Genomic DNA, 24,747 nt, shown 5'->3' with positions numbered 1-24,747 from the left:
GTGGTTGGATTTATATTCTTTTTTTTTTTTTTTTTTAAGATTTATTTATTTATTTTAGGTATATGACTACACCATTGCTCTCTTCAGACCAGAAGAGGGCATCAGATCCCATTACAGATGGTTGTGAGCCACTATGTTGTTGCTGGGAATTGAACTCACTACCTCTGGAAGAGCAGTCGGCGCTCTTAACTGCTGAGCCATCTCTCTAGACCCTGGATTTATATTCCTTTATTAGACTAGTAGTAAATTGAAAGTTAAGTTGTGAGATTTCCTCTATTTATTTCTGATTTTAAAGGAAGTATGACTATAAATATTGGAAAGTGATAGTCCTGTCTGACAAACAATAATTGGCATTTCTATACAATATGCCTTTTGATCATTTATACTGTGGGTATTAATTACATGAATAATTTTACTAATATCTATCTATGAGGAACCTTCCTCGGCTCTCCTGTGACATATTTTTTAATCAGTTTTATGGATTTTTTTTATGTTTATGTTTCATCTTAGTTTTTGGCTGGTAGATTACTAAATCCATGAGAAGAGGAACTGTGGTCTTACTGTGTTACATTTAATAAATATTTATTTATTTGCATTACTGGGACTTGAGTCTAAGATCTTCCCCAGGCGAGGCACCTGCTGGATCTCTGAGATTCATCCTCAGAAAATTCTTTACAAATGGTAAACACTGATACCTTTGTGATTGCTCATTTGTGTTGCTATAAGGGAGCACTACAGACCGAGTCATGGGTAACAAACAGAAATTGGTTCCCTACAGTTAATTGAAATTGAAAAGTCCAGAAACAGTTTTCCAGCAGGTTTGGCAATTGTCATTCTAAGACAGTGCCTGCCTTTTGTGTTAGAAGGTGAGGAAGCGAACTGAGATCAAGATAAAGACCTACTTCTTGGGGGCTGGAGAGGTGGCTTAGCAGTTAATAGCATTGAATGATCTTCCGAAGGTCCTGAGTTCAAATGCCAGCAACCACATGGTGGCTCACAGCCATCTGTAAGGAGATCTGACGCCCTCTTCTGGAGTGTCTGAAGACAGCGACAGTGTACTTTCATATAATAAATACAAATTTAAAAAAAGAGACCTTCTTTAGCTTTTTTATTGCCTGATTTTATTTAGTCATGAGGATACTACCTAACCAAAACCTATTAGCCAGTTTGGTCCCATTTCCAGTACTGTCACAGTGAGAATTATTTCCAGTATAGGAATTCTGTGGGACATGTTTAAGGATAAAACCACAAAGGCTCCCAAACCACCATAAACATTTCTGTATCTAATTAGAAGTTAGACTTGAAGACAGAAGAGCCAAGCCTTAAACAAAAACACAAAAGGCATAATAATACAGTTAATTTATTACACACACACACACACGCATTTTTTTGTTGTTTCTGTTGTTTCGAGACAGGTTTTCTCTGTGTTAGCCCTGGCTGTCCTGGAACTCACTCTGTAGACCAGGCTGGCCTCAAACTCATGTATCTACCTGCCTCTGCCTCCTGAGTGCTGGGATTACAGGGATGCACCACTCTGCCAGGCTAGACTTGTACCTTTTTAATGTTCTCTTGATTTTTATCTTCTTGCATAATAAGAAAAAAAATTTATATTTAGCAGCCCAATTGACAGTTCATGTTGGTCATGTTATTTTGTTTTCATTAAATTTATAATCATTGAATATATTATGTAGCATCCTCTGTATAATTACAATTATATTTTGTTTCATAATTGTATTTTCCATAGTCATTTAAATTATGCTTAAGCTAATTTATTGTTCACTATTGGGTTAGTTGCTTAATTGTAGTGTCCTAGGTAAACCTTTATACATGCTATTTACGTGCTACTAATAAAATATTACACAATTTGAAAGGTTTTTTGGTTTTTTTTTTTTTTTTTGGTTTTTCGAGACAGGGTTTCTCTGTGTAGCCCTGGCTGTCCTGGCACTCACTTTGTAGACCAGGCTGGCCTCGAACTCAGAAATCCACCTGCCTCTGCCTCCCAAGTGCTGGGATTAAAGGCGTGCGCCACCACGCCCGGCTCTATTTATACTTTTTAAATTTGATACTGGTTTCTGTGAATTGCTTTTAATTTTCTCACGGGAGTGTTAGAAATGCTGTTTTGTGGTTGGCTGTGCCCATAATGTTCTTACCAATGTCTGTGTTAGTGATAGTTGTCTCACTTGCCTGTTGCTGCCTGCACAGAGAGCACCTAACACAGCAGGACCGAGACCACTCAGTCACATGCACTGAAGGAGAAGTTCCCTAGGCATGGGTAGTGCCTGTGCTCTAACTGCCAGTTCACGGTGTGCTCTGAGATGGGCACCAGCTTTCCTCTGGAGTCTGACATGTGGCCTGTGTGAGGCAGAAGGTGGCTGCGTGACTAGCCTCCAGGAAAACTGTAGTACTATTTCTGAGATGCTCCTCCTGTAGCCAACACTGCAGATACTGTTAGGATTCGCTGCTGCCGGACTTATGTGCACCTCGTTCTATTCCTATTATCACTACTGTTAGAGGGCTCTAGGAACCTCATGCATGCTTTCACTGGGACCAGACCCCTGGGTCTTTTTGTTTCTTTTGCTTTTGTTTCTTTTGCTGTACTAATTCCTAATCACAACACTGACTTTGGGTGTTTTAGTCCTGGCAAGTCACTGAATCTTTGAGTAGTTACGGGAACACTTAAAACACTGTATAATAGGCGTCACTGAAACTTAGTGTCTCAAAGCCCCAGCTGTTTTACATTATCTCACAGTCCAGTCACAGTTCAGTATGCTGCTGACAGAGCTCACATTGAAATATCCATCACATGGTCGGCCTGGACTAGAAGGTCAAGATAGTTTCTGCAAATACCTGGCACACTGGCATGTATAACTGGATGGTGGAATCAGACAGTTGGTTAGAATGGATACCTGTAGCTTTTGTGATATTAACACCCCAAATGAAACCAGATTAGACAGATTATTTAATTTTTTATTTTATATCCTGGACTACTGTGTATTTTTATTAGGAAGAAAAACTGTAGTCCTGAGTTCCCTATTTTTGCATGTATGTACATTGTATAGAAGCTGGTTATTGAAAGCAAGAGCACAGTGAAACCACTGAGCAGACTACTTGATGAGTAGAACGAAAGGTTTATTAGGGAGTCACACTATTTACTGGGGTGTGGTGGGGGTCAGAGAGAACAGCAAAATGGTGGAAAAGCAAGCAGATTTTATATGACTGTCAGCGGGGTTGTGGTCTTTGAGCTAATACAGGCTATTCAGACTGACCAGGAACTAGATGCCCTTGCCTGAGGCAGTTGGCCATTGTGTGGATAAGGGTCTTCGTGATTTTCATTGTAATATAGAAACCCACCCTCCTTTAGGCTTCTGTTTACCCAATAGCAATCCTTCTGCTTACTTGGTCAGAGCCCCCTTCCATTTACGACACTGGTCTTTTGAGGCCCTTTTGGACCTAACAGTAATTCCTTTCACCTCTTCCCCAACTATCTTTTTCAAATCTTAAGGAACATGTTTTTATTCTTTGAATGATTCTATGTGCATAGATCTTTGGTTGTCTTATTAATACATAACGTCCTCTCCTGGCTCTGGTATTTCTAAGATAAGCAGTGCTTTGATTATATACTCATTATAGGGTGTCTGTTCTTCTCCCGTTTTAATTTCAACCTTTTCAGGTTGATACTGTATTTGGGAATAAAAATCTGTCCAGCATATAAAACTGAGAGCTAAGGTACACTTTAACTTTTGTTCTCCAGAAGAAATATGGAGGAAAGACTTCTAGTTATAGAACATATTACAGGTTCTATTCTATGACTAGAAATTCGTTTTATTTACTATAGAAACATTTCCAACATGTTAAGAGAAACATTTCTTGTTTACTCCTTTGTAGCTCCTGATAGACCTTGTAGTCCTTCCCTCTGAAGCATGGAGAATCTTCAAATCTTATCTAGGGATAATTTGATCTTTTCATGTACAGATTCATTCAGTGCTTCTATGTGAGTGTTAATTTGTTTATATTTAATACTTGAGTTTGTATTTTAGCATTAATAAATGATAACCTTTTGGAGGTATTACATGTTAGAAAATAATTTTGGATAAATTTTATTTTATGTAAATAAAAATTGAGGTATAAATACTAGTGATTTCATGTCATTATGAATTAGCAAGCTTGAGAAAAGAAGAAAGGAATGAGAAGCGGGGTCTTCTGACTTCAAATCTCTCTGCTGGTCTTAGTCTTTCCTAGGTTCCTCTAGTTTTTAGGGACAGCTATGTGCCCATCTTTGTCTGGTCAACGGATTTGTTTTGTTTGCTTTTTTCTTCCTTCCACTTTGCTTTGCTTTGCTTTGCTTTGCTTTGCTTTTCCTTCCTTTCTCTCTCCCCTCCATCTCTTCTCTTTTCTTCTTTCTTTCTTTCTTTCTTTCTTTCTTTCTTTCTTTCTTTCTTTCTTTCTTTCTTTCTTTCTTTCTTTCTTTCATCTTCCTACTTTGTCTTGGTTGAGGTATCAGGATACTATACAATTGGCCTGCAGTGGAGGTTGAATAAATGATTTTAGCTTTGTTTTTGGAAACCTCAGGAGAACCACAAAACTTTTGTTGAATCCATGTTTCTTTATTTTAATACTCTGTCTAGATGAGTTAATTTTAGCCCTGAATTCTGAGTTCACAGTCTGCTTACCTTAATGGGACCCGGGCCTTGCCTTAAGTTGCTAGTATTTTAGGTCTTACTCTTACACACTGGATCACAGTCCTCCAACCACTTGCTTCAAAGTAGCACAGTGGGCTGACTCCCTCTACCTCTTATCTGTCCTTCTCATTAGATAGAATGATGGATGTTTGCTTGACTACTGTTTTGGTGCTACTGAAGACCTTATAATAAGTTTTGGGGGAAGTGCTGGTAGAGCTGGGAGGGAGGGATAACTGTGGTCTGGATATGTTGTATAAGAGAAGAATCTATCTTCAATTAAAGAATAAAATAACACACCTTTCAGATAAAAAAAGTAGTTGGTTTGGTCACCAGCGTTGGGTAGAACCTTATAATCACACTCCTTAATTTCTACTCCCTCCTTTTCCACAGTCATGGGTACTGACATTGAGATTCTTAATGCTCTTTTTGTGTATACCATTCATTATGGAAATCCTAAATTGCTAATTAGACATATAATTGTTTGTACATAATATGTTTTCATTCAGATTTTCTGCACTATTCTTGTGACGTTGATAATTTGGAATCTCATTAAAGCAGTACATTCTCAGTGTTCAGTTTGAAGGAGTGGTTCGGATCCGCCAGTCATTTCCAGATAGCTATGACTGAGTGGAATGAGGATATGAATATTATTATCTAGAATGAGAACATAGACTAAAATAGAGAGAGGGAGTGGGTTGGGGTTTTAGCTTAGTGGTAGAGCACTTGCCTAGCAAGCACAAAGCCCTGCCTTCAACCCTCAGCTCAGCTCTGGGGAGAGAGAAAGAGGGATGGGGAGAAGAGGGAGAGAGAGGAGAGGGGGAGAGAAGAGAGGGGGGAGGGAGGGAGGAGAGAATGAGAGAATATATATTTAAGATTGGGGCTTGAGAAACTGGAGTGTTTACTGTATGGGGAGCATACACTGTAAACGAGACTGTTGGCCTGATGGATGGAAGGGAAACCAGGGAATCTGGTGTCTTGACAGCAGGGCACGAGAGCTTCATTACAGTTGAACACTGCTGTCAGAGCAGTTAAAGTGAGGACAGGTTTAGTGCTGTGATAGTTGCTGCAGTGCTGCTTTTAGTAAGACAAGGTTTAATGGAGGGCAGAGATGGAAACCAGACAGTCTGGCTTAAGGGGCTAATGGAGAACCTTGATATGAAGAGTTTGGAGAGAAAAGGAAAAGAGTGGAAGCTGGTGGAATTGGGAGACCAGTGTGTGGGGTTGTTACTTTCTCCAAATAAGATAGGCTCAAGCTTGTTTTAAAGTCAGCATGGAGGATTTAGTTAAAAGAGATCAAAGTAAGAAAAGGAATGTATGATAGTGTGTTTCTCAGACAGTAGACAGGATGAATGAGGGTGTTTTGAACATTCTTTCATTTGAATATCTACAAGTAGACTTTGTCTCTTATTTAACTTTATTCTTGGTTTTAGCCATTTTAACCATAATAGCTTGTGCCTCATAGTGGTATAATTTGCATTTGTGTCCCTTATGATCAGCCAAGCATCTGTTTGAGTTTTGTCATTTGAGTTTCTTCAAGTATTTGTCCTTTCCTACTTGGGGGACAGTTTTTATTGTTGAGATGCACGACTTTAAAATATATACATAAACTATATCTTTGCCATATTTATGTATTACAAATATTTATTTCAGTTTCTACCTTGCTTTACATTTATTAATGTTGGTTTTGAAGAACATGTTTGTAACTTTAATGAAGGCCAGTTTGCTCCATTTTTCTTTTCTTTTTTTAAAAAAAATATTTATTTATTTATTTATTATACGTAAGCACACTCTAGCTGTTTTCAGACACTCCAGAAGAGGGCATCAGATTTTTTGTTACGGATGGTTACGAGCCACCATGTGGTTGCTGGGATTTGAACTCAGGACCTTTGGAAGAGTAGTCGGCGCTCTTAACCACTGAGCTATCTCTCCAGCCCCTAGTTTGCTCCATTTTTATGGTTTATATTATTACAATGAATTTTTATTAGTACTGAGCTTGATTGTTTTGTGGTTTTGTTTATATAAATTTTGTGGATAATTTTTAATGTGTGTGTGTGTATGTGTATACCTACATGTGTCACACTAGGTGTATGTCGAGGTAAGAGGACAACCTGTAAAAGTTGGTTTCTTCCCTTTACCATGTCCTGGGGGCCTGGGGATCAAACACAAGTTCTTGGGCTTGGCACCAAGTGTCATTTATTACTTAGTAAGCATTTTGTCAGTCTCATTTTACATATTTATTAAATACTCATGCCTTGATTTCATGTATGTAGTAAGTTGCAGTCATATCTGAAAGGGCCTACTAATGTTCGAGATGTTGGTGTTTGTTTTGAATCAGTGACTGTAACTTTAGATAGTCATATTATTTTCTGGTGATGCATAAGCCTCTAACTGTGTAAAATTCTTGGAGTACATTATTTAGAACTGTTCTGCATATCCACAATGAGAGGAGGCTGTGAGTAGCAGTGTATGCACTGTAGACTTGCATGCAACAGCTGTCACAGTTGGCAATGTCATCCTAGAGAAGTGCTGTATTAAATTGGTCCAGTGGACACAATTAATTCAGAAAAAGGAGCTGTTTGCATGACAGGCATGCTTGGCATAGTTAGGCAGCTGGTGTGATTATGTACCTCAGTTATGGGGCATGGTGGATAAAGCTGCCTCTGCTTATGAAAAGATGAGTGCACAGTATGAGCAGATGGTAAGAATACTTGACTTTCTAATACCTTGCCATATTACTAGTCATTGTTAAAGAATTGGGAATTTTTTTTGTATAATCTGAGAAATACCCTGAATATTAATGGAAGAAATTTAGATAACCTAAATCAGAAGAAAGATGACACTAAATTATATTTCATTGCTTTTAGAAGTTACTAATGAACTTCATTGTTGCTTATAACTGTTTTATAAACATGCAGGTAACCTTTGCATTTCCTAAGTTTATTGTTGTTTATTATAAAATGCAATACTTTAAAGTATTTTGCTTTTGTAGCCCATATATTTCTCTCTCAGAACATACACAAAACCACATCACTCACACACACACACACACACACACACACACACACATCTTTATGTAGGCACATGTACAAATGCAGCCTATATAAGCCATGACATTTCATGTACTTTTTACTGTCTCTTAGCTACTTTTTGGTATTCTTGCTAAGTATGTATGTCCCACATCAACTTGAAAGTGACTCTTTTAAAATTTATTGAACCAAAAGCAGATAGGTAGTATTCTATAATTTATGGAAAAAATTAAAAATTTATCATTTCCATTTTCTAAGGGGTTAGTCTGAATCTGAGAGATAAAATTAGACCATTTTATGTCCCATAAGTGTTGTGGCATCTGTTTTAAAGTGATCAATATTTCTGGCCTAGATTGAAGGCAGTGAAGGAATTTGTTTAGTTACATCATTGTCTGTTTTGCTAATACCACTCAATTTGGGGAAAAGGACCAGATTTAAAAAATAGTTTCTAGTAAGTTTTGAATGCTCCTTTTAGACTTTAAAGTGTGTGTAAATTTCCTGTAAGGGACAAGTAGATCCTCAGAGATACTACTTTAAACTACCTTTCACCTAAAGGGCAAAAAATAAGATCAAGTAAATAATGAGCCTTAATAATTCCTCAGTCATCTTAGCCATAAGCTTGTAGTAAAATATGTGTTTAAGAAATATACTTAAGAGTTTATTGATTTGTTTCCCACTTCTTAGAGTTATACCTTAAGTAGCTGCTGTGGATATATCCTGTGCCTTTTGATCTTTCTCAATTGACAGTTACTCTTATATTTTAGACATATATATATTCATATCCCTAGTAAATACTTGGTCATTTCCTATTTTCCATACATGTTTAGACCCAAATGAAATTTAAGGTCATTATAATATAATTTTTCTGTGTTTTCTGGTATTATATTATATAGGCAGTTGACCTGGACTTTTAGATGGATAGTCCAGAAAACACAATAAAAATGATTGTGTTGGTAGAAAAATCTTTAAATGTAGCTTTTGGTTCTTTAATAATATAAGAGCAAGACTTTCTGAACAGAGCGCCGATGGTATGGGCCTTAAGAACAATAAATGGAACATCACAAAACTAAAAATCTTCTGTACAGTAAAGGACCCCACCGTTCAGGCAAATTGGTAGGGAAAAGATTATTTTTTGTGCCAAGTGCACATCTGACATAAGGCTAATACTCAAAATATAAAAGAACTAAAAAACTAGACACCAAGAAATTGAGTACAGATCTAAACAGAGAATTCTTAAAAGAGGACACACAAACGACTGAGAAACAAATGTAACCCAACACTACTCTGAGATTTCATCTTACACCCATGCAAGTAACCAAAGCAGTAAAACAAGTGCCAGCTCCTGCAGGCGAGGATGCAGGGTCCGGGAAATGCTCATCCATTTCTGGTGGGAGTACAAATGTGTATAGCCACTGTAAATGAGTGTGGTTGCTTCCTTCAGAAACTAGGAGTTGTCTACCCCAAGATCTAGCCACACTACTTTTGGGTGTATACCCAAAGGGCATTTGATCATACTACAGAGACATTTGCTTAACCATATTCATTGTTGCTCTATTCATTATAGCCAGAAATTAGAAACAGCTTAGATACCCATCATGGATGAATGGATAGAGAAAATGTGTATTTACACACAATGGAATATACTCAGGGGTTAAAAAATGAATCATAAAATTTGTGAGAAAATGGTTGGAGCTACAAAAACCCATTGAGTAAGGTAACCCACACCCAGAAGGACAAATATGGTATGTATTTCTTATATGTTGGTGTTAGCTGTTACATCTTTGATAAGCAAACTATAATCCGCAGAGGTTAGGTGTAGAGCAAGGGACTGGGGAGGGAGGGAAGAATAGATCTCCCTAGGAAGAGGAAATAGAATAATTAATTTTAGATGGATGTGGAGGGTGTGCTGGAATGGGAGAATCAGAAAGGAAGGGGAGCTAATAAAGAGATGAGGCAGGGACTATGAGAAGGAACAGCTAAAGCTAAGGGCCATCGGAGAGGCTAAATGAAAACCTATTGCCATAGAAGCTTCTGGAAGTCTGTGTATGTATGATGATTATCTAAATGAAAGAAGCAAATAGGGGAGATGGAATGCCAACTGGACAGCTCTTACCACCATGAAGTTCCCAGTACTGGGAATGGATTACATCTCATTGAGTTGTTGACCAAAGGGGGCCCAAACAACTTAGGCTATTGCCAAGGCAATTGGTTGTTCTCCAGTAACTGATGACAGGCCCCTGTTGCTGAAGACAGCACCTATACAACTAGTTGAACATGGAGAGCTAGTAACTATGTAGAGCATTCACACCTACAGAGTAGTTAGTGTTCATGGTATTGAAAGGTACTTTGCACACTATCAAAGGAGAAAGGTAAACACCAATCCAGCTACAAAACCTAGGACTGGTTAAAAATAATCTTCCTGTGAGATATATTGGTATGATAGTGGCACAAAGCTTGTGGGCATAACCAATATCTCATTGGATTTAACGGCCACCCCATGAGGTGGAGCCCATCGGTAACAGCTCAGGTGGCCAAGAATATTACTGTTTTGCTGAAGGAATACAGCAATAAAATGATTCCTCATTACATTCTGCTGTACTATAGATCAATGCCTTGCTCAGTCATCATCAGAGAAGCTTCCTTCTGTAGCAGACGGGAACAATTACAGAGACCCACAGCCAGACAATGTGCAGAGAGTGAGAGACCTTGGAACACTCAGCCTTAAACAAGATGTCTTCATCACATCTTTCTCAGGACTCAGGGAACCCTGTGGAAAAGGAAGAGGAAAGAGTTTAAGAGCCCAGAAAGATGAAGAACACCAAGGAAACAAGGCCTACTAAATACAACAGATGCACAAGAGGATTCACAGAGACTGAGACAGAATGCACAGAGCCTGCGGGGTTGGGGGCTGCACCCAATGGGGTCCCAGTGATGAGAGGAAGTCTGTCTAACTCAGAAGCTATCTCCAGTTGTTAACAATTCACAGATGAATTAGACTTACTCTGAATGTGTAAACACAGCACATTTATGTCCAAGTTCACAATATAGCATTTCTTGCCCCAAATTGAGAGGTTAAAACTTATATATGGAAGCCCTCAAATGTATTCTTCATACAGTTAATGCAAATATTGTTGCATCCTCCTCCAGGAAAGAGATTTTGAATCATATAAGTGAAAAATCTCATCCCCTGCATTTTCTTATGATTTTCTAAATCATTCCACATAGAAGGGAAGGGGGTGGGGAGGAGCTGTGTGAGGGGATACGGAAGGAGCGGGGCTGATATGGGGATGTAAATTAATTAATTAAAGAAAAATTATTGACTAACAACTTTCCTCTGTTTAAATGCCCGAATAGATTTATACTTAACAGTTGTTTTCTTTTTCTACGCTGAATTTTGCTAGTATCAGATCTTATTTTAGTCAAAGGAGTAACATGTTTGTTTTTTTTAAACTGTTTTTCTAGTACCCCATCTCTCTCTCTCTCTCTCTCTCTCTCACACACACACACACACCACACATTTAAGTCTGCATACGAGAGAACATAATGCTTTTCATTTGCATCTGTTTTTCCTATAAATGTCACAATTTCATTTTTGTTTAGAACTACATAAAATTTCATTGTATATAAGTACCATGTTTCTAAAATTTAGTTTCTATTTTATTTTACATTTAAACTCATTTTCTCATGTTTTACTTTTATTAAAATAGATTTTTCCTCTTACATACATAATACTTACCGATTCGGGTTTCCCTCCCTCTTTTCCTCCTATTTCCTCCCCATCTTCTCTTCTATCCAGGTCTGTCCCCTTGGTATCTCTCATTAGAAAACAAATAGGCTTCTAAGGGATAATAATAAAATATAATAAAAACAAAAACTAACGTATTGGAATAGGACAAGACAAACACAAGGAAAAGAGCCTGAGAAGAGACAAGAAACAGATTTAGATTCAGAGACTCACTCATTCACACTCTCAGGAATTCCATAAAAACACTAAAATGAAAACTATAATAGGTTTCATTTTATAAAAGGACCTGTAGGGTAAAAAGAGAGAAAATATAAAAAACAAAATTAAAAGGAAAAAAAAAGAAAAGAAAAGAAAAGAAAAGAAAAGAAAAGAAAGGCCTTAACACAGTGTGAGCCAACTAACCTCCAAGGATGCCGTAGGGTCGGTTTTCTGCGGCCATGTGCCGGGCAGGCAACCCGTCCTTATGAGTAGTCTTCTGCCCAGCAACACTCCCATGGAGGAGATTAGACGTCCATTTACACATGCTTATCACTCGGAGATAACCTCAGGGTTAGTGGTGGAGGCATGCGTCAGCTTCTTTTAGTTCTAGGACCCTAACTGGTACACACCCATGCAGGTACTATGCATGCTTCCTCAGTCTGTGAGTTCGTGTGTGCGTTATTCATCCTGTTGATTTACAAGGCCTCATTTCCTTGCTGTCCTCCACCCCACTGGCTCTTACACTCTTTCTGCCTCCTCTTCTACAGGTTCCCTGACCTCGGAGGAGGGATTTGATGGAGACATGTCCTTTAGGACTGAGTGTTCCAAGATTTCTCATGCTATCTGTATATTGTCGGTCTGTGGGCCTCTGTATTTGGCTATAATGATGTTAGTTTTTTGAGGGGGAAATAAGGGGAAGGCAGATTGAGTTGAGGGCTTCCTGCATACTCAGCAAGGGCCTGACACTGAGCTGTATCCCTAGCCTCATGGTAATTTTTTTCCTGTTTTAAGCTATTCATTGGGTCATTTGGGAACTTTCCCATGTACCTGTTGGCTATTCTTTTGTGAAATGTGTACTTCCTGTTCTTGTCCTTACTGGAGGGTATATAGAAATTTGGATGTATTATGGGTAACTTTCTTCCTCAGATGTCTTTTTGTAGCTAGACTCTTCTGCTGTTCAGTAGTAACAACTAAAGATACTGATATGTTTAGTATTTCTGAACTTGCAATCTTAGGAGGAAGGTGAACAGTATTTACAAATATAGATTTCATCATTTTAAATTTAAGATGAAAATTAGATCTTATTACTTTGCTTTTGGTTTTAGGTGCAGTTAAAAACTAGCGTTTGTAGTCAGTATGTAATTCGGATGCAACCAACAAACAGGTGCCTTTCGACCCTGGAGTGTGCTGCTGTTGCTCTTTCCATCTTGGAGAAAAACAATTGCATTCAAGAGGTATGTGGAAGTCATAGATTTTAAAAGTAGGGTTGGGTTTTATTGAGAAAACTTAGATATGCATAACTTGTAAACTGTAAGCCAAATGGCAAGTGGAGTATATCTGCAGTAGATATTTATGGGATTTTAGTGTGTTGGTTTAGATTCCAGATTGCATTATTTAAATATTCCCACTGAGCTGTGCTAATCAGCACAGCATTCAGTAGAGGCTTAGGGCTGGATTTTTCCTTCACTGTTCTCTACTTCTTTTTTTAGTAGTTTGTATTCTTTAGTGATCAACTTTTTCTTTTTAATTAAAAGAACATTCTCCCGCAACATTGCTTGTTTGTATTGGTGATTTTATTTGAGGAGATTTGCTAACAGTCTCTTTACTTTCTGAAACTTTCTTAGAGTGTAAAATAGGTACTGACATGGATAGAAATGCCCATAGACATCAGCCTTATATTTAATTCCCATGAAATTCTAATGCTTTTATACACACACACACACAGACACACGTACATGTAATAGTCATCAGCAGAGAATAACACTTCAGTGAGATTAGTAATATCTCAACTTTTTGAGACATATTAGAACCTTTACATTTAAAGTAAAAGTATCATAAATAAATGATTTTTAAGGTGGGTTATGAAAAATAAGTAAACTATAATTTCTTACTCTGGACAAAAAAGTCAGAGGATGACAGTTAAAAACAAATGGAGTTAATGCCTCCAACACACATTCCTCCCCACAGACACATACATGCATGCCTGTGCATACAGCATTCTTCCTGCCTCTTCTTTCTCTCATTGTAGAGCATCTTTACTGTTATGAGACAGTGCCTTACTGGTGAATAAAATTTCAGCAGTGAATACAACCTAGTGCAGAGTGGCTGGAAGCCACAGAAACATTAATCTTGAAGAAAACAAACAAAAAGATCTCTAGGAACAGACCAGTTGACGAGTGATGGAGCCAAGGTTGAGTGCTTTGCCCCTCCTGGGGCCCTGAGCTGTGGAGACTGAGAGTTGGAGCCTATCTTCTTTTGATGAAAGTTGTGTTTCATAACAAGGCTTTCTCTAGATATGTGCGTAGACTGTTTCAGCGAAACAGTTTAATTCCCCCATGTCATCTTTGAGAACAACACAGCAATCCTAGGTCTGTGTTTTGAATGACCAGGATGTCCCAGCCGTGTCCCTTTCTTTGTTACCATCACCTTCCTCTGTCTGTGTAATTTATTTACATTTGTTCACTATTCTTTCTTCTTGATGTAACCAGAAACATTCACAGATAACAAAGAGCTGACATTGATTCCTGCTAAGTTCGCTCTGATAGTTTATGATATCTTAAAATAAAAGAAGAATCCTTATCATGACTACACAAGACTTGGGTAACTAGGTCCTAAGTGTAGTGTCTGAGAATAAGCAGTGGCTAACATACGTGTGATGGGATGGGACATGTTCCTCCTAATGGGTGGATTGAACATAAACTTCCATAATAACAGCGAGGGCCTTGAACCTTTAATCTCTTTACTTCAGCCTTCAGGGATAATCAAATCACAGTGGCCAGGAGTAGAGAAACAATGTCTCACAATCATACTCATGGCTTGGGTAATTCTAATATGATTGGTCATAGTATGAAAGGGAGACATGTGTAATGAAGCAGCTCAAGTTACTTCTTATAGAAAACAGATTTGCTCCTAATTTATAGTATAAGTTATTTTCTTGGAAAGTAAACCTTAAGGCCAATTTGTTAACAATTAGTTACAAAAAATAAGTAGCACACTACTTTGTGGAACACAATTACTGTCTTTTACAACAGAAGGTGTATTGCTTTCTTCCATGGGAGAAAAGCTATGGTATATTTCTGCTTGAAAACTTTGAGATCCTGGAAAAATATGGTATACCTTCATTCCATACACAGCAGGCTTCTAAGAATTAACAAACTTGATGTAACACTGAGTTTCAGTTGTTAGTTCATACCCATTCTTTATGCTAGAGCAACTTCCAAGCACAGGAAGGAAGTGAGAGACTGTGGGAGTGTGCCTCCAGGAAGGAGCACAGTACTGGAATCAGGGTTTCTCTGTGTAGTCCTGGCTGTCCTGGAACTCACTTTGTAGACCAGGCTGGCCTCGAACTCAGAAATCCGCCTGCCTCTGCCTCCTGAGTGCTGGGATTAAAGGTGTGTGCCACCAATGCCCGGCTGTACTTTTCCTTTTAAACGTATATAAGAATGCTTACATAGCCTTGGAATGCAGCTCAGTGAGAGAGAACTTGCCTAATATTTTCAGTCTCCATTACTGAAAAGAAATTACCTTACTGTCGAGTGAGATGTATTGTCAGCACAAGCACCTTTGCCTCTCAGTGCTCCTCAGATTTGACTGTGGATCTATAGAAGTTTAAATTACAGCTTGATGAGTTTTATTAGTGTACTATAATATTTACAACGAGGCCTTCAGCTTCTGGGTGTTTTTGTTTTTGTTTTTTCGTCGTCTTTTTGTGGGAAGTTTTACCCTACAGAATGTCAAAGACAGAAGTGTAAATTTAAGGTCCTTAGCTCTGTCCAGCATCAGTGATCGCTAAGAATGGCCCCTTGAAAGCTGTGACCACACACATGCAGGCAGAAGGATTCACATAACACTCATTTACCCCAAGTAAACACTTAGAAGCAAACTTGTTTTATAAATAGGATTTGCTTATGTACTCTCACCCAACCTGGTAATTCTTCTTTATATGGAAGCACTATCATTTATTGAACATCAAGTAGTGGTTTCAACACTATAGTTGTTGGGGTCCAGCATGCCATCTTTTGGTTACTATGATAATAGTTATACTAGGTGGACCTTATTTACTTATCTTGAAGCACATAACTAGTATGTGATAGTATCATCAAGGTAGACTACAGTAAATTAAAATTGTATAATTTTATGTCTCTCCCCATGCTGCTTGTCCAGTGGGAGTGCTCAGAGAGCCTCTGATAATGCAGTTGCTTAGGGACCCAATTTTATGGAAAACTACCTTGAAATCATTCCACTTGAATAAAGAAGAGCTAAGAAAAATGGTAAATTCTGCTTCATTTGTAATGAATGCTTCCACCCAAAGATGACATACAACACTTGAGCTCATATTTCATTAATTAAGTCTACTTGACATGTGTTGCTCTGATAAATTACTCTGAACAAAAGCAACATAGAGAGGAAAATTTAACTTCAAGATTGCAGTCCATCATTGAGGGAAATCAGGACAGAAACTCAAGTAGGAATTTGAAGTGGAAACCATAAAGGAATGCTTCTTTGCTGACTCACACACAGGTGCAAACCTAGCAAGCTTTCTTATACATTCCTGCATCATCTGCTCAAACCATGGTATCACTGTGGGTTGGTACCTCTAGTATCAGTTAACAAGACAACCCCCACAGGCATACCCTCAGGACAGTCTGATCTAAGCAGTCTTCAGTTAAGAGGCCCTTTTCAGATGACTCTAGGCTGTGTCAGGTTGACAGTTAAAAACTAAATAGGACAATGATCTTGGCTAACTTCTAAAGGGATCAAAAAATGGAAACGGATTTTTTTTTTTACCAAAACAAAAGATGACTTTATTATTAGTGGCCACCACAGAGATGAAATGGGAATCTTGTTTAGTTCTTTCTATTATTTAAGTAAACTTGATAGAGTCTTATCTTTGGATATCAAAGTTGGAAGTGTTTGGCCATAAAGAACATTAGCATTATTCTATCTATGGAAAGCCTAATAAATGTCAGAAGGTGAAGAGACTTTCAGTTGCTTCTGTTTATAGTCTTATCCATGTTTCCTAGAGACCTATGGTGTTTTACCATCTACTATGTACTTTGGGTTGTCTATTAAGTAACATACATACATTTCTCTACTTCCTTTCCTGTCTTTCTTATGAAAGAAATAATAAAACATACCTAATGGACTTTCTATAATAGTAAAGCGTGCACTAATGCTGTGTAGAGGTGTCCAAAATATTTATGTAGTGATTTGCACTGTTAGGAGTGTGTGGCCTTGTTGGAGGAAGGTGTGTCACTGTGGGCATGGGCTTTAAGACCCTCCTCCTAGTGGCCTGGAAGCTAGTCTTCTCCTAGAGGCTGGAACTCTCAGCTCCTCCTGCACCTAGCATGCCTGGATGCTACCATGCTCCAGTCTTGATAATAATGAACTGAACCTCTGAACCTATGAGCCAGCCTGATTTAAATGTCCTTGTAACAGTTGCCTTGGTCATAATGTGTGTCCACACCAGAAAAACTCAAAGACAGATGTTGGTACCAGGAATAGGGTATTGCTGTGATAGGCCTGACCATGCTTTTGTTTGGAAGAATGTGGAATTTAGGGCTTTGGAAAGCAGTGGAATGCTTTAAGTGAAGCTTAATGGGCTATCCTAGTAGGGATATGGAAGGCATTGTTGCTGATTTGAACTGTGTAAACCTGGTCTAAGAGGTTTCAGTGGAGAAGAATTTCAGTATGTGGCCACTGTTTTTGTAGTTGTTTGGTGAAGAATGTGGCTGCCTTTTGATATTGTCTCAGGAATCTACCAGAAGCTAAGGTAAAGAGATTTATATTGATTGCATAGGCAAAGGAAGTCTCAAAAAAGCCCAGCACAGATTTTGTTCTCTGGTTTAGCCTCATGAAGAGCATTCTGATCAAGCATAGCAATCCTAAATAGAAAAAATACAAAATATATGGTTTAAGTATTAAAGGGGCACCAGGAAGTGAAATGGGACCAAATCCTGTGTTTAAGGAGATAAACAGATTAAGGAAGTGGTGATCTCAAGGCAAGATCCCTCCCAACTACGCTTATTGTTTATGCTTGCAAATGAACAAGAAATAGTTATGTCATGTTATGTGTATTTACCTGGTTATTTTGTTTACATTTAGACTTTTAATCTGGAATAAACTACAATCTAGAAATGGAGAGTATACTTGTGATCCAGATCTTGAGGCTAGAAGACAGGCTTTTGTTTCAGACCTTGAAGAATAGTGGCCATGAAAAAGCTTAGGCCCAGGCATGGGGCTATACACCCATTTCCCAGGAGAGAAATACAAAAGGATCCCCGAGTTCAAGGCCAGCCTAGAATAGAGCAAGTTCTAGATGAAGAAAAGCTTAAGTCTAGGTGTGGTGGTAGGTGCCTTTAAATCCAGCTTTCAGGAGACAGAGCCATGCAGATCTCTGAATTCAAGGTCAACCTACGGGACAAGTTCCAAGGAAGCTAAGCTTAGGCAGTGAGGGGGTTGGGAAACAGAAAACTGGTAATAGAATAAGGAGGGAGGGGATATTCCAGCCCTAGCAAAGAGCAGAACTCTGCAACTTCAGCCATTTGACACTGGTAAGAATAGAAGGGCTCCAGGGACAAGTGATGCTGGTTAGCTGGAGCTAAGAAATTAGTGGTGATTAAGAAGAGACCAGCATCAGTGAGATGAAATATTCTGAGAAGTGTTTTCTGAGAGCACAAAGAAGTTGTGCTCCACTATGTTCATAGCAGCCTTATTTATACTAGCCAGAAGCTGGAAAGAACCCAGATGCCCCTCAACAGAGGAATGGATACAGAAAAGATGGTACATTTACACAATGGAGTACTACTCAGCTATTAAAAAGAATGAATTTATGAAATTCCTAGCCAAATGGATGGACCTGGAGGGCATCATCTTGAGTGAGGTAACACAATCACAAAGGAACTCACACAATATGTATTTACTGATAAGTGGATATTAGCCCAAAACTTAGATACCCAAGATACAAGATACAATTTGCTAAACACATGAAACTCAAGAAGAATGAAGACCAAAGTGTGGACACTGTGCCCCTTCTTAGATTTGGGAACAAAACACCCATGGAAGGAGTTACAGAGACAAAAGTTTGGAGCTGTGATGAAAGGATGGACCATCTAGAGACTGCCATATCCAGGGATCCATCCCATAATCAGCTTCCAAACGCTGACACCATTGCATACACTAGCAAGATTTTGCTGAAAGGACCCAGATATAGCTGTCTCTTGTGAAACTATGCCGGGGCCAAACAAACACAGAAGTGGATGCTCACTGTCAGCTATTGGATGGATCACAGGGCTCCCAATGGAGAAGCTAGAGAAAGTACCCAAGGAGCTAAAGGGATCTGCAACCCTATAGTTGGAACAACATGATGCACTAACCAGTATCCCGGAGCTCTTGTCTCTAGCTGCATATGTATCGAAAGATGGCCTAGTCGGCCATCACTGGAAAGAGAGGCCCATTGGACTTGCAAACTTTATATGCCCCAATANAGGGGAATGCCAGGGCCAAAAGAATGGGAATGGGTGGGTAGGGAAGTGGGGGGGGGGTATGGGGGACTTTTGGGATAGCATTGGAAATGTAATTGAGGAAAATACGTAATTAAAAAAAAAAAGTTGTGTTCCAGAGATAGCCAAGGTTGTACCTTGTGCTGTGGTTGGACTTGGTAATGTGTAAAGATCAGCCAGGTGGTACTGATTTTGAAGGCATGAAGTGGTCAATGAGAGCAGCTGAGGCTTGGTACTGTCTGAGGCCAGGGAAGGCCATTGATGAAAGTGGAGCCTCGTTTGCAGTTGATGGCTTAGGACTGAAGGGGTCATGCAAAGAAGTTGAGGCTTGGTGAAAGAGGCTATTGGTGAAGCCTAGTTGCAGTGAAAGACTCCAGCCAATTAGAGATGTCATTACTATGGAATGATCACCAAGAATAGCAGCAGCAATGGAGTGGAGGCAACCAGAGCCTACAGAGTGAAGAGCTAACCCAAGTCCTTTTGAGAAGCCCAGAAGATCATGTGTGGAACAAGATACTGGATCCCAGATATTGGAACAAGAAGCTGTGAAGTTGAAAGTTGTAGTTGCCTTGGATACTCCAAGATGTCAGAGATGCCAGAACTGTAGGATACCTACCAAGGAAAGCTGCTAAGTGGGAGTGCAACCAGCCCAAGAGAATGAAGTTTGCTGAATGCTAGATCTGCCAACAGCAGTCAACAAGGATGAAAGAAGTTGGAGATCTGAAGAGGACTTTGACATTGGACATGTCTGAGTTTGGAGTTTGTCTAGGTGGATTTTTGTCTTGCATTGGTCCAGTAATTTTGACTTTATATGGGATTACAGTTGAGTCTGCATGAATCTCAGAAGAGCCTTTGAACTTGGGACTTTTAACATTGTTGAGAGTGCTATAGACTAGGATGAATTTTGAAGTTGGATTAAATGTATTTTGCATTTTGCTATGGATAGGTATGGCCCCCCCTAAACTCATGTAGTTGAGCAAGGCTATGGGGACCAGAGAGTGGAATGTGGTTGGTGGTTGGAATATGCTTGGTCCAGGGAGGTATGGCCTTGTTGGAATAGATGTTGTCATGTAGGATATGTTTCACTGTGGGTATGGGCTTTAAGACCCTCAACCTAGCGACCTGGAAGCCAGTCTTCTAGTATCCTTCAGATGAAGATGTAGAACTCTCAGCTCCTCCTGCACCATACTTTCCTGGATGCTGCCATGCTCAGATAATGGACAGAACCTCTGAACCTGTAAGGCAGCCCCAATTAAATGTTGTCCTTATCATAGTGTAAATGTTGCCTTGGTCATAGTGCCTGTTCACAGCAGTAAAAAAATTAACTGAGATAATTTGTCTGTGTTTTTGTTGGTTTGTATCAATAGGACTATGTGTGATGCCATATAAAAACAGAGGCAGTGGTTAAATCAATTTTTTAAAACTTGTTTTATACGTACAACATGCTGAAGCTGGCAGTCTTGAGTTATGAATGCAGATGGAAAGGACATCAAGAATCCAGATTTGGGGACTGGAGAGATGATTAAGCAGTTAAGAGCACTGGATATTCTCCCAGAGGAGAATTTTCCAACACCCACACAACAGCTCATAATTGTCTCGACCTTGGATCCTAGGGGTCCCAGGGGATCTAATGACATCTTTCTGCCCCATGGGTGCATAGATATACATGTAGGCAAAACACCACACACATAAATAAGCACAAAAGGGACATGTTTCTTCTGTCTGTCCATCATCCTTTGTGTCTAGTTTTAATCTTAACGATTACTGCTGACTAATCATGATAGTGGTCCCACCTCTAGCAATCATGATAGTGGTCCCACCTCTAGCAATCATGCTTTTTTTGACAGAAGAGGGCAAAAAAAGTATGCTGCCTAAATGTGTTGGCTTTGAGTGCTTCTAAAAGCCCCATTCCATGTGATTTTTATTTACCTGTCATTACTCATTGTTTTATTAGTAGATGGGCACAGCGCCATCATGAATGCAATTTGGGTTCTGTTAATAAAAATAAAAACAATGGGTATAGAGAAGAAATTAGCAGAGACTGATTGCCAGAGTGTTTTACCCTTCATTGTAAAGCAGAGCCCCTTCTACCATGTATTTTGCATATGTGGGGGGGATTTTTTTTCACACAGATACTTGGAAATTTTTCTATTAATTTATCCCTTCTTAAAAATGATTCTTGCAGGGCAGTGGTCGCACATGCCTTTAATCCCAGCATTTGGGAGGCAGAGGCAGGCGAATTTCTGAGTTCAAGGCCAGCCTGGTCTACAGAGTGAGTTCCAGGACTGCCAGGGGTACACAGAGAAGCCCTGTCTCGAAAAACCAAAAATAAATAAATAAAATAAAATAAAATATAAAAATAAAAAAAAGAGATTCTTTAATGTTTTTTCCAACTAAAACCTTTGCTGTTGTTATTTAAATGGTTTTAATAAGCCTTAAATCCAAAGAATCTGATCCAAAAATGTGTTTAAAATACTATATAATTTTGCTTTTGGTCATAATATATAGAGCATGTGTTCCTGTTGTATGGCAGCCTTCACCACTAGATTAACTTATATGTACATCCGGTTCACATGCTAGTATTGTATATGCTTGGCTCTGCAGGAATTTGATTTTAGGCAGGGTGTAAAATTATAGTATTTCAAATGAACTACATAATTCTGGCACTCATGTGTCATCTGTGGACCACTGTGAGGAAGACTTTGCTGCCATCCTGGAATCATTTGTGTCAGTGAGATATAGTAACTTGTGATGAAAGCCAACTAATTTGATGTGCCCATCTTCATAGCTAAATGTTTCCTTTAATCATCTTGTTAACAGATTAAATTATTCTAGTGACAAATTTCAATTTTATTTAAATAAAATTAGTGTATAAAACTTAATTCAGACTCTATTGCTTATATAGAAAATCAGTATAAAGCCTTTTATTAGAATCTGTTAATTTAGAAATATGTATTAAATGTTAGAATAGCCATTGCTCCTCACAGCTAAAGAAAATGATTAAAAAGGTCACATAAGTGTCTGTATTTGAAAGAAAGATGTAGATAGAATACAAGTTGACAAAATACATTTTTAGTGTCTTTTTTTTTTCTCACAGACCCTGCTCCGCCCCCTTCAAGCTCTGTGTTCTTTCCAGCTTCAGCACGGCGCTCAGATTCGCCTCAGCAAGGAATATCTTCTGAGAAACGGATTGTATCCCAAGCCAATGCCAAAGAACAAACGCAAACTCAGGAAGATGGAGCTGTTGATGAACAGTGTTAAAATTTAGCACGTCTGTCCCTGTGGTGCTAGTTTACCTGTCACTGGCTGACAAGACTGTGCTACATCTTCCCAGTTTAGGCTTTCTCTCTGAAGAAGGAACTTTGGCCCTTTCTTGTGCTGAAGGACGAGGGCTGCTCCACAGCGCCTTATGGTTCACTTCCGTTGACTGTGAAAAGCAGTTTCACATTGCCTCTTGCATTGTTTTGTTTTTGTTTTTGTTTTTTCAAGACAAGGTTTCTCTGTGTAGCCTGTAGACCAGGCTGGCCTCAAACTCAGAGATCTGGCTGCTTCTGCCTCCCAAGTTCTGGGCTGAAAAGCATGCCCTACCTCTGTCTAGCTTCTGTATTTGCTTTTAAACATGTGCTTCCAATACTTTTTTTTTTTTTAAATAATCTATTCAAAATACGATTAGTCTAGAGTAAGGAGCTGTTGTTTGTAAAATGGGGAAAATTGTGCCTGGGAACATGTTCCCGTCAGTGTTTATATGTATGTAGGTGTAGATCACTGATGGGATATACCCCATGAAACTAATGTTTCAGCCTAGTGAATGAAATTATAAGTGTGAAGTAAGTGACACAGAGGGCTGTTTATTTCATTAAGTAGTGTAAGGGAATAGGGAGACGTTACTGTTTACAGTTCTACTCGGACTCAGCTAATGTGACTCACATCTTCTGTTAGCATCTGAATTCCTGTGGAGACATATAATTTTGAAATAACCTGCGTTCTCTATGGGGGATGCTGTGCATAACTTTCAGTGTTCACTGAGCAAGCTAACTGGTGGTAAGAGGTTTTTGATGAAGTTTCTACATGGAAATGACTGAAGTAAATTATAATAAAGCTATCATTTTAAGAACATATTTCTGTAAGTAGCTCTACTTACTTTTTTTTTTTCTAAAAGAAAAACAACTTTCAATGTGGAAGATACATGCCCTCACCTTATTTGGAGAATATTTACTGATATTTTGTATAGAAAAAGAGAAATGTATACATTCTATATTTATATCCAATTTACAGTTAAGCATACACTTTGATCAAGATCAAGATCAAGATGTTTCGTTTTGACTGTTGTTCACGATTGCTAAGGTTTCCTGAATTCAGGGTGACAGTGGAAGGGAGAGTCAAGCATGACTTAGTTTGTGATCTTTAGTTGTGATTTTGATAAATACCTCTGTGTGTGGCATGAACACACACCAGTTTCTGATTATTTTTATGCTCTTTTGTTTGTTATTAGCTTAGATCAGACACTCATTAAGAGCTTGGCTGGTCCTAACTAAAATGCTAACAGATATGTAGCATGTTACAGAAAGATATTAAAATTTAGGTTTGTCTTAAGTTGCTTATATTTGCATTTAAAAATAAGTCGGTCTTTTATAACCTAAATGTCTAGTATCAATTGAATATTTATATAATAATGAAAAAGTAGTATAATGTATAATGGTTTCTTAAGGAATGAGTTAAAATCATCTCATAATAATTTTTTATGTTGGAAATAAACTTTATAAAATCTTTTGAGTGCTATGATTGCTCTTTAAGAACAATCTGACAAATGATACTATTTATATTTCCAAACATCAATTTGTGTTTACCATTTAGAATAATTTTTATGTTTTAAACATAATACTTAAATACTTAAAGTTTATTACTTTGACTATATATTTTTTTCTTTCTTTTCTTTTTTTTTAAGAAGATATATCTAGATAGAAGAAAGATGGCAGATTTGAGATACTTGGCACTTTGATGCATCTGTGAATCCAAACAGCATCAGGTACATGGCTACAGGGAGTGGGGAGTGACGTAAAGTCAGAAGTTTAGCAGTAGACAGAGATTAGGCAAATCCAGAAAAACAGAAGTTTAGATTTGTTGAAGAAATTGGACCCTAAGGCGGTATGTATTGAAGCTTTAAATTAAAAAAAAAAGGGCAGAGTGTTTACTGAGCTTCACAGGCACTTAAATGGCATTTTTCAAGATGTAGTTTAAAGCGGATATCTGAAATGTGCAGCCTACATGTGCACAGCAAGCATATAGGGCAGAGGAGCCCACCTCCTCCTCAGTGTGCACACCAATGCTGTGGGATCACCATAGGAGAAGTCTTATGGTCAAACCTTTTGGTCAAGAAAAGAAGCCTGCATTCTTTTATCCTCAAGCTCCAAAGGCCTGCTGGCTAAGCGAATGACCACTCTGATAAGCAGGGTAAGTAACCTAGGGAGCTGGCTGTGACTTGGACGTAGGTCAATGACCCATTAGGCCATGTTTTCGAGGAAAGTGGAAGATGAATACATTAGGAATGACAGCCTGACTTTGAGAAGAGGTAGATCACCTCTGTGTGGATATGAGCA

The 24,747-nt window shown here is 38.6% G+C and overlaps 1 protein-coding gene across 3 annotated transcripts in view; it reads left to right on the top strand.

The window, feature by feature from the left end:
* The window catches only part of Dtwd2 (DTW domain containing 2), a 63,786-nt gene extending 39,481 nt beyond the window's left edge, over window positions 1-24,305 (top strand). For 2 of the 3 annotated variants that reach the window (XM_021150841.2, XM_021150839.2), the window contains 2 exons: window positions 12,755-12,883; window positions 22,248-24,305. In XM_021150841.2, coding sequence (XP_021006500.1) covers window positions 12,755-12,883; window positions 22,248-22,418 — 300 coding nt within the window. In that variant the 3' untranslated portion in view covers window positions 22,419-24,305. The remainder of the gene's footprint in view (window positions 1-12,754; window positions 12,884-22,247) is intronic. The other variant, XM_029471749.1, reaches the window with a different exon arrangement.
* Window positions 24,306-24,747: the final 442 nt, after the last annotated feature.

This window comes from Mus caroli, chromosome 18, assembly GCF_900094665.2.
Source record: "Mus caroli chromosome 18, CAROLI_EIJ_v1.1, whole genome shotgun sequence".
NCBI classification, from domain to species: domain Eukaryota; kingdom Metazoa; phylum Chordata; class Mammalia; order Rodentia; family Muridae; genus Mus; species Mus caroli.
This window is presented reverse-complemented; position numbering and strand designations above follow the sequence as displayed.